The 9,523-nt window shown below is 53.8% G+C and overlaps 4 protein-coding genes across 4 annotated transcripts; all 4 read left to right on the forward strand.

Moving 5' to 3' along the window:
- Positions 1 to 232: 232 nt before the first annotated feature.
- STEHIDRAFT_46501 (uncharacterized protein) lies at positions 233 to 1,423 on the forward strand (the record flags this gene model as incomplete). The annotated part of the gene is made up of 1 exon (XM_007297941.1): positions 233 to 1,423. One exon carries the CDS (start codon positions 233 to 235, stop codon positions 1,421 to 1,423), a length of 1,191 nt encoding a protein of 396 aa, XP_007298003.1.
- A 329-nt stretch (positions 1,424 to 1,752) lies between these two features.
- STEHIDRAFT_46617 (uncharacterized protein) lies at positions 1,753 to 3,466 on the forward strand (the record flags this gene model as incomplete). The annotated part of the gene is made up of 4 exons (XM_007297947.1): positions 1,753 to 2,174; positions 2,227 to 2,260; positions 2,322 to 2,893; positions 2,959 to 3,466. The coding sequence occupies 4 exons, from the start codon at positions 1,753 to 1,755 to the stop codon at positions 3,464 to 3,466; spliced, it is 1,536 nt and encodes a 511-aa protein (XP_007298009.1).
- A 314-nt stretch (positions 3,467 to 3,780) lies between these two features.
- STEHIDRAFT_71041 (uncharacterized protein) lies at positions 3,781 to 8,171 on the forward strand. The gene is made up of 3 exons (XM_007298093.1): positions 3,781 to 7,380; positions 7,443 to 7,675; positions 7,741 to 8,171. Exons 1-3 carry the CDS (start codon positions 5,588 to 5,590, stop codon positions 7,905 to 7,907), a joined length of 2,193 nt encoding a protein of 730 aa, XP_007298155.1. The 5' UTR covers positions 3,781 to 5,587; the 3' UTR covers positions 7,908 to 8,171.
- Positions 8,172 to 8,593: 422 nt separating this feature from the next.
- STEHIDRAFT_127171 (uncharacterized protein) lies at positions 8,594 to 9,358 on the forward strand (the record flags this gene model as incomplete). Its single annotated transcript, XM_007298737.1, has 2 exons — positions 8,594 to 8,863; positions 8,927 to 9,358. The coding sequence occupies 2 exons, from the start codon at positions 8,594 to 8,596 to the stop codon at positions 9,356 to 9,358; spliced, it is 702 nt and encodes a 233-aa protein (XP_007298799.1).
- Positions 9,359 to 9,523: the final 165 nt, after the last annotated feature.

Consider the following 9,523-nt stretch of genomic DNA (forward strand, 5'->3'; position numbering starts at 1 on the left):
CACAGCAACAACCCGTCTTCGACCCCGTCTCATCCTCATCATCCGTAAATGCCCGACGTGGTTTGGTTGAGCCTCGGCACGACCGCGGGCGTGAATCCTCACTTCCGTCCTGCTTTGAGCCCTCCTTTTCTTAACATGTCGATCGGCCGGTATATAAAGAGCTTGGTGTTATCTGCGAGCTCCAAATCGCGTCCCTGCTTTTCCCAGCCCATCAGCCATCATCCAAACGGCCATGTCCCAATCATCCAGCACCCTCCCTCCAGAGCTCTGGATTGACATCTTTCGCTACGCCACACACTCCCCTAAGCTTTACTCTGCTGATTACCACCCATTCGAAACTTCTCCATGGGAAGACCAGACCCCCAGCGACACACTCGCACTCAAATACTCCATAGCGCTTGTCTGCAGACTCTGGAGAGCCCTCAGCATCCAGATGCTCTACGAGGACGTTCAGATCGGAGAGAAAGCAAGCACGCTACAACATACCCTAGAGTCTGATGACTCCTCGGACGACGAGAGCGCCCCGAAGGTCGGCGGATGGATTCGTCGAGCTTGCCTCCCTTACACCCAATCCGCCACACCCACTCCCAAATCCATGCCATGCCTCGACATCCTTCGCCACTGTCCTCATCTCCAAGTCCTCGTCCGCCCGCCTCTGGGTTGGGACAAATCCTTTTCCCTTCGCTACGAGTATCCAGCCAGCCCACCGCCACGACTTCCTTCCGTCAAGCGTCTCGACTGGTGGCACAACGACAGCGCTTCCAGCTCTGGAGGCATCAACTCGTTAGACGAGACCCTCCTTAGCCTCCCACAACTCGAGTACCTCTCACTCGCCGGCGACATGGGCTTCACATCTCTCCGGCAGACGCGCATCACGCTTCCCTTACTCCACGTCCTCGACCTCAGACGCATCAACCCTATCTTCGTCCGTCAGGTCTGCTACTGGTCGTTGCCATCGCTAGCCCAAGTCATCGTAGACGCACCGCCGCGAGCGGAATGTTTGGAGGCGATATGGAGTACCTTCGGGTCTACCATCAAGGAGGTCGAGTTCGGGAAGCATATGCGGTACATGGTGGAGGATTACGTCTCGCAGTGCTTGGAGCTGTGCCCGGAGGTTCACACTCTCGACTACCACGTCCTCTTCACCACCCCTCCCCACCCGTCTAACGCCCACGTCTATTCGTCACTGAAGCGTGTCGGTCTGAACGCGGCGCACAATCTCAGCCTCTGCGCTAATCGAAACGACCCGCAAGGACTCGGACACATCGCAGAGCATATCGCTTCGTTCACCCGTGAGGCATTCCCGGAACTGAAGGAGTTCGTGCTGTATGGCGATGAGTGGGATGAGCTTAGTGAGGCGGTCGGGTTTCACCTTCTCGAGGAGATGGTGAAAGCTCAGGGAAGGGTCTTCGTCTTCGCATAGTGAGTGTTTCGTACTCTCGTGCCTCTACTTCTTGACGTTCGCTAACGCGCCTTTATCTGACAGATTGGAACAAGATTGGTGGTTCTTCGATATCATCCCTCTATTCGCTCTGCCTCCTCCACATACCCTCTTCTGTTTTTGCCATCTCTATTGCCATTCCGTTGCTATTCTTAATTCGCGATGATCTCTGCGCCTAGAACTTTATTATTTACGATGACCTTAGACTGTGGTATAGATCGTGGACCCTAACCCTAGAATAGGTTCCTGTAATGTAATCACTCAGCTCTGCTTCACCTACTTTTGCTACTCGATCTTGTGTACGCACGAGCATGTCCTTAGAGAGTACTTCTCTTTTATGTCATCTTCCATCTGAGCTTTACGACCATATTCTCGATCAAGTCCCGGAACAATATCTACAACGTACTGCTTTCGCTCTACGCTTAGCTTTACCTCGCGCACCAATCGCACAATATCATCTCTTCACATGCGTCCTCCTCACTCGTGCTGAACAAGTCATTCAGCTATCTCGTCGTCTCCGTGAAGTGCCGGAGTACTACTCGCAGTCAACGTACTTCTCGTTAGAGACGTGGACCGTCGATGCTGACGCTGCTATCAATCTAATACGGACGCTACCACGACTAAAGTCGCTCACACTATTCATTGGGCCGAACTGGGCACCCGAGCATCTTGAGCAGCTGTTAGAGAAGCCGATAGAAGGGTTGAAGAACGTGTCGTTACGGTTCAGACCTTAGTGAGCCCTCTTACTTGTAATTAGCGGCTCGTTCTGACTGTTTGGTTGGCAGCGTGCAGAAAGCAACTTACTATCAGTTCCTGAAGGTATGTTGTTCACATACGCCAACCTTCATATCCATCGCGTCAGACTGATAGCGACTTGAAGGGCGCATACTTCGATTCGACTGTGATCACGCTCTCTCAATGGCCTCCGTCAGGTCTGCCCAGCCTATCTATCGTGCAAGACCCGTTAGACCCTTCCATCGCACCAGTCCAGAAATTCGCCCAGCCACTCGTCTTCTTTCGACTCGATCCCTTCTCTTGCATGAGCATCTCTCCTTACGCACAAGACATCGAACACTTCCGCCTCCGAATCCCATCCCGTCAGATCGCGCGTTTTCTGTACACTCAACCCGGAGCTTTTCCCAGGCTCACCTTACTGGACCTCTCGACGTGCAACGTCGCCGAGTCGGACGTCGAACAATTGCTTGGAAGGCTGGTTGGGCTGAAGCACCTGATTGCGGATAATTGTAGTTTGTTGAGGGGCGAGGGCGATTGGGCTGCGTTTGGGAAGACTTGTGCGTTGGCGGGGGTGAAGCGGGCGAGGGAGAGGGAGAAGAAATTGAAGGCTCATTTGGAGTTGGTCCATGCGCAACAGACTGCTCAGGCTCGTGGTATCGCCGTTCAGGATGCGGTGCTTAGGGTGGATCAGAGCTCGTCCCGGTCACGACGTGGAAGGTGCGTTCTCCTATCCAGTCGAGTATTATTTTCGGAGATTGTCTTCCTGACTAGTATATCCTCAGGCGCGGTATCGCAAACTCGACGATTACCCTGCGGGAGAGGCAGAGGGAGATAGCCGTCGCTTTGAATCCTCTACTTGCTACTCCCGGAGGTCCCGGAGAAACACCGACACAAGTACAACGAGTACGGATCCTTCCTCCACTTCCAACTATTCGAACCCTCTCCACCACGATAGCACACTTCGTCGAAGACTCAGAGGAGGATATTCGGGAAGACTTTGAGCGCGGGTGGGGAGAAGGATTGCTGCAGCTTTCTGCAGTTCGAGGTAGGCTACGAACCTCATACCACAATGGACTGAGAGTCGTGAGATTCTCGGAAGATGGAGAGGTGTCGGAAGAGGGATTTGATGGACTTGAGGACTTGGAGAATGGGGAGAGTGAGTTTAAGGTCGAGCGGGTGGGGGAGGGAGATTGTCCGGTGTTGTGTGTGGCGGGTCCGGGGCGAAAGGGGAAACATGTGGAGGGGTGTGGACATAGAGCGGCGTGGTCGGTCTGGGAGGATGAATTATGAGGTATTTCTATGGACTATGTTGTATTAGTATGTAGACTTTGGGGTATAGAGCATAGACGCATTTGCTTTGATTTGTTGCCCGTAAGGAATGACATCGTCGCACGTGACTGGACTGTGAATTCTCGACTTGCAGATTCGTGGAGAAGAGCGAAATCATTTTCCGAAAATGCCTCGCGTTCTCCTACCAGCCTCGTTGCACACGCAACTTGGTTTATGGCCACCACGTCGAGCTCTCGTCCTTCACATTCCTCCTCTTCTAGCAAGTCGTCTGCTGCGCTTGGTCGCTCCGTGAGTGACAACACAACAAGCAGCAGCACTCCGTCATCTGCTCCCGCTCCTCGCCACACTCAGAGATCCGCGTCTCACACATCAAGTCGAGCCACAGCACCCTCCGAGTCTAATACCTCTTCTAGCGACAAGCAGTCGACGAAATACTCGAAATATAGCATTCACTCGACATCAGACGAATCTTCTTACTATTCCCCTCGCTCTCATACCTCTCAGCTGTCGGAAAATTCGTCCGTACACTCTTCAGAAACCGATCGCACGGAACGGTCGGCCTACTATTCGGTGCATAGCCTACGTTCGCCTGTGAATTCTCCGAGATTGGGGGAGAGCCAGCCGAAGTACTCGAAGTACAGTATCCATTCACTTTCTTCGCAGTCATCCACGACTGTGCCGAAGAATCAACCACAGACGCAAGCGCCTCCGGATCCTCCGTTTCTGTCTTTAGACGGCGTCCTCGCTGGTGAGAGAGAATCAGAGCGCATACGGCCAGCTGCCGTTCCCCGTTCGTCACCACAAACAGTAGTTGTGCAACCAACCTCTTCTTCGTCCAAAGCATCGCCTATACTGCCAAAGGCGCAAGCTCAGACGCACCCATCTTCTTCGTCACAGTCGTCGGTGCCTTTGTCTACGGCTACACCGAAGACTCAACCACAAAGCCGCCCGGAGATTCATCCACCTCAGTTATCTGTGTCTGGTACCCCCGCTCGCAATAAAGAACAGCCACCACCTGCCCTTTCTCGGTCTTCGTCGCAGAGGCCAGGTACCCAGCCAGCGTCTTCCTCGTCGAAATCATCATCTACCCAACCAAGAACACAAACGCAGAGGCCACCGGACCCTCCTCCCTCGTCGGAAAGTGTTGCTACAAATAGAGAGCAACCCCTGCCCGTTCCACCTGCCCGATCTTCATCACAACGAACAGTTGTTCAGTTGTCATCATCTTCGTCAAAACCCTCATCTACATCGACAAAGGCTCAAACACGGGTTCCTTCTGATATCTCGTCTTTACCTTTGAAGGGTGCTACCCGTGGTGATACAGAACATCCACCACCGGTTGCTCATTCTCGCTCGTCGCCACAGAAAAGTGTGACCCAACCAATTGCATCTTCATCCTACTCGTCATCCACCGTCTCGAAGGCCCAAAGTCGGGTTCCTCCTCCTCCTCCTCCTCCCGCATCTTCGTCTTCGATCGATTCTGCCGGTAACGAGAAAGACCGCCCACGGCCAGTGGCTCCACCTCGATCGTTGCCACAGAGAAGTCTGACACAGCCATCGTCTTCGCCCCAATCCTCATCTACTGTCCCAAAGACTCAACCCCGGGCTTCCCCGAATCCTACGTCTTCATCATTGAGCGGTTCCACCGGCGGCGACAGAGACCGCACTCGGCCAGTAGCTCTTTCACGTTCGTCTTCTCAAAGAGTTGCACCTCCATCCGCCCCTTCATCGTCTGCCCGTCGAGAAGCGCCTGCAGAAACACTACCTCTTTCTTCGCAGACTCGAAGTGGTGTATCGAGAGAGAATACTCGCCCTGTCCCTGATCCGCATCTCAAACCGCAGGTCGTTGTCGTACCTTCGGTACAGGCTTCGTCCGGAGACAAACCTCGTTTGACTTCCACCAGTAGACCCTATACTTCGACCCAGGAGCTTCGTGTGCCTCCCTCTCAGACCCATTCGCATACCACGCAACCTCCAGTGGTTACACCTCCGTCATCTCCTCCACCTGCCAGCACTCGCCAACCTGATAGAGAGCCCACGAAGATCGTCCAGTCGACGCCACAACGCATATCCTCTCAGTCCAGTTCCAACCAATCAACCTCTTCGTCCTCAAGTGCCACTATGGCGCCCAACCCACAACCCACGAAGTCACGTCTCAATCCGTGGCGCTCTTCATCGCAGACCTCGTCATCTCAGGCTTCTGGCTCCTCGACCGCCGTGTCTAGCAGCAATGAGCAATCGAGCAAACTACGACCCTTACCTCCACGATCCACGCCACAAGCCAAATCATCAAACCCTCCGCCATCACCAGTAACTCGCTCCACCTCAACCCCACCTACATCCCCTGTTTCTCAGCCCATTCCTCTACGAAAGGTGCCAGTACGATCGTCATCGCAAACTGTAGTCCCTCCAGGACAAGATCCCCTCACATCAAACACCGAGAAGGAACCTCCTTCGGAGCCGAAGGTCAATGTCATACCTAGAGCCAAGGTATACGCCTTGGAGCAGTTCGCAAAGCTGGGACGAAAGCGAAAGGATCAGGATTCTGGGTCGGAGACAGGCAGCGACAGGAGCGCACCTAAGAAGAAGAAGCCGGAGTTTCCCCCTTCGTCTTGGTTCCAGGATCCGTCGTCTTCCTCTTCCGCGACCGCTGCTCCCGCTTCTGAAGCTAGCTCTGGTTCCGGCTCTGGCCCTCCTCTGAGTACGAGCAGCAAGTCAGTTACGAGTATGAGGCCTCCTGGTCAACATGTGCGCAGGGCGTCTGAACCTGCAGTAGAACGTATGCATGTCCAGGGGATTACGACACCCTTGAAATCGTCTTCACATTTTATATCCGCTGTGGACACTGAGGATGCAGTCGCTGGTGATGAGACGCCTCCTGCCGATGTTGCGACGCCTAGGCGAGTGGCTTCACCGCCCGGAACGCCGAAGGGCCAGGAGAATGTTGGCCCAGAGCCTGCCAACCTCGCACGACGCATCCAAGCATTACTTGGTTCTTTACCTTCGCTCTCTACTGCAACACCAACAGAGTCCGAAGATACCCCCACGCAAGACTCCCTCTTCCCAGCCACTCCCATAGCTTCCACAGCCCAGCGTTCCAGTCCTCCAACCACCCCTCCACGGTCATCGACGCCCAAACCTCACTCCCCGATTCCCTCTGCGCCTATCACAGATTATCGTCTCATCTCAATGCTCTCCAACGGCTCCATCATGAACGGCTCCCTGGAAAAAGGCCGCCAATCCGTCTTCTCCATCCTCGACCGTTTACGTTCCCCGGCCCCATCCCGTCCTACCTCTATAGCCTCCTCAGCAGGAATCGCACCCCCGAGCGTAGAAAACTACGAGGACGACATGGACGACAACGAGAGCATCATGCTTTATGCCCCGTTGGAACCTACGGAGGATTCGGAAGTTGAGCTGGCCAGGTCGGATATCATGTCGGTGTGTGATGATGGTGAGGAGGTGTTCGAGAGGGAGAGGCCGTCGCGGAGGATTTCGATGTTGATGCTTGAGGATGGGGTTGCGTTTGATCCGTGGTCCAGTCCTCGAAATAGTCGGGTCAGCATGGCCAGTGTGTCTACCAGGGGTGGCGATGCCTTTGTTCCAGAGGCTAGTGGTACGGTGGACGAGCATGAACAAAGGCGATCTCCGACGGACGGTGATGAGACTCCTGGTACGGAGACGAATGGCGCCGGTGATGGAGACAAGGGAGAGGAGGCCCAGGGTGGTGCGATCAAGCGTTGGTTTGACAGTTGGAAGGGCAAGGCTCCTCCCAAGGAAGAGGATGCGGAACCCCCTCAGGCGCTTCCTCCTGTGCCTTTTCCCGTGCTCGAGAGACCTGTCAAGACGAGAGTGGTATGGCTGCCCAGCCCAGACAAGATATCTTTCCAAGCTACGTGGTGGGGCTACCGATTGTAAGTATCTTCTCGACTTTCCGACTTAATATCCTATTCAGTTTGTTCACGCTGGTCCACAGATACCTTCCACCTCCGGTCCTTGATGTCCTCAACAATAAACGCCTCGAGGCAGCGAAACGAGCTGCTATAATCACGACCGCACTTCAGTGGCTGTTTAACAGCATCCCAGTAGCCATCATACCTATTCAATTCCGTGCTGGTCTTTTCCTTGCGCAACAGATAGTACCCTATCTCGGTTATATCGGTGGATTCTTGGCCTGGAGCTGGGGCTCTATCAAGGCTTTCGACAAGGGTGCGTACCTCGGCTTGCTTGACGCAGTCATCGATTTGGACTGAACGGCCTTTTGATCTACGTAGGTGAGGGTGTGGTTTTGACGGCGACGTGGCTTTTGCCTGTGGCTCTCATCCCGGGAACCTGGGAGACGCCTCCAGACGCCCGACCGCCTTCGGGGAGCTTGACTGCGACGGAGGACACGCCTAGCTGTGATCATGCGGTGGCTGGCCCTTCGAACACGACGACATAATTGTTTCTTGTTTTGTTTATTTATTGCACACGGAGATTCTCAGTTGTGACGTAGGAATTATATCACATTGTACGAAACAATCTCGTTTGTAGCGTTCAATGCGTTTGTGTCACAATTTTCGCCAGGCCAGTTTTTCGAGTAGTTGGCGCCGGCTTCCGGGACTTCTATTACATAAGGAATTCTTTTCGTCCACTGTCGCTCATCCTCTTCCGATTTCTTCCGCATTGTCTGTGTCAACATCATGGGTCATGTCGGACAAATCACGACCATCTAGACTTGTTTCTATCTTTGAACTCGCTCTGCCGGACGAACAGAACCGAGATCGCGCGTGCTCAAAGCGCTCATGTCCTACAAGAGGACGAGACCGCTCTTTTTGCGACTGTAACTGTCCGGATGGGCTAGGACTCGGCCACGGATGTCTTGGGCCAAAGCTTACTTGCATCTCCGCTTCCTACCTTAATCTCTATTGGCTCGCAGGCATCATGAGAGCTAGACATGTTTCGGGAGACACAGCTTGCTACACGACTGGCTCGGAAGTTCTAGCTCTGCCTATATAGTCATATATACCTGCGGGCCGCCGCTCTCGCGCTGACGTCCCTTCCTACGCACTTTCCATCACCATCCCCTCAAGCACTGCACTTATACTACATCCTATCGTGTATTCCCGCACTTGTTATTCTGCTCTAATGTCCAACATCAAATCACGCACAAGTGCAGTCACGACTAAATCAGTCGCGTCTAGTCATAAACGCATGCAGTCTAGAGTAGACAATCCCCCCTTTGTCAGCCAAAAGCCGTCGATGGGATCGCTGCAGACGCTGAAACGCAATCTCGAGCAAGTTCAGGGGAAACTGCAGACGTCGAAGTCATATCGCGGTCCTCTCGACAACAAGTACTTTGCATTGCAGTTACTGTACGTTCGTACAATTACTGCTCTTATGAAGGACCATCTCAGGGTCAGTCCACCACGCTCGCCTTTCCAACTCATGTCTCTGATCCTTCTTTGACTGCGTGCACAGTTCCTTCGTGCATTTCGCAAACAAACTGAGCGTTATTATCCCACACTACAACCAGCAGACCGCGCCTCACTCACCATCATCAAAGAGACGCTCCCATCCGGCATTCACGCCCGCGAGCGGGAAATAGAGGATTGCCAATCGCTAGACCAACTCATCTCTCGATACCTACAAGGCGACCAGAAGGCGACAGGTCAGGATTTGGGGGAGGTGACGATGAAGATCGATTATGCACTGCTCGGGCTAGAGCTGGCGGTGAGGAATCTGGAAGCTAATATGAACAAGTTACGGGCTATGAGAAGTAACTCTCTTTCTATTGTATCGAGTGATGAGGGGCGCAATGTTCTGGGTGGGGAGGGCTCGGGGTCTGCAATCGTGGAGTCGAGACCAAGTTGGAGGAGAGTTCAGGGGGTGAGCAGTGCACGAAATCAATGACGCCTCGCATCCTTATCATAGAGCCTTGTTTTCTTAGTAGCCTGTATACCCGGACATTCATCCATGTGTTGTATTCATCGAGTCACTCCTACTTTGAGCCTATGGAGGTTATGGCGGTGTGGCGGTTCGAGGGAGGAGTGGCGGTGGCGCCGGCCGGCGTGTCGG

The sequence above is a fragment of the Stereum hirsutum genome (assembly GCF_000264905.1).
Source record: "Stereum hirsutum FP-91666 SS1 unplaced genomic scaffold STEHIscaffold_1, whole genome shotgun sequence".
Taxonomy (NCBI): domain Eukaryota; kingdom Fungi; phylum Basidiomycota; class Agaricomycetes; order Russulales; family Stereaceae; genus Stereum; species Stereum hirsutum.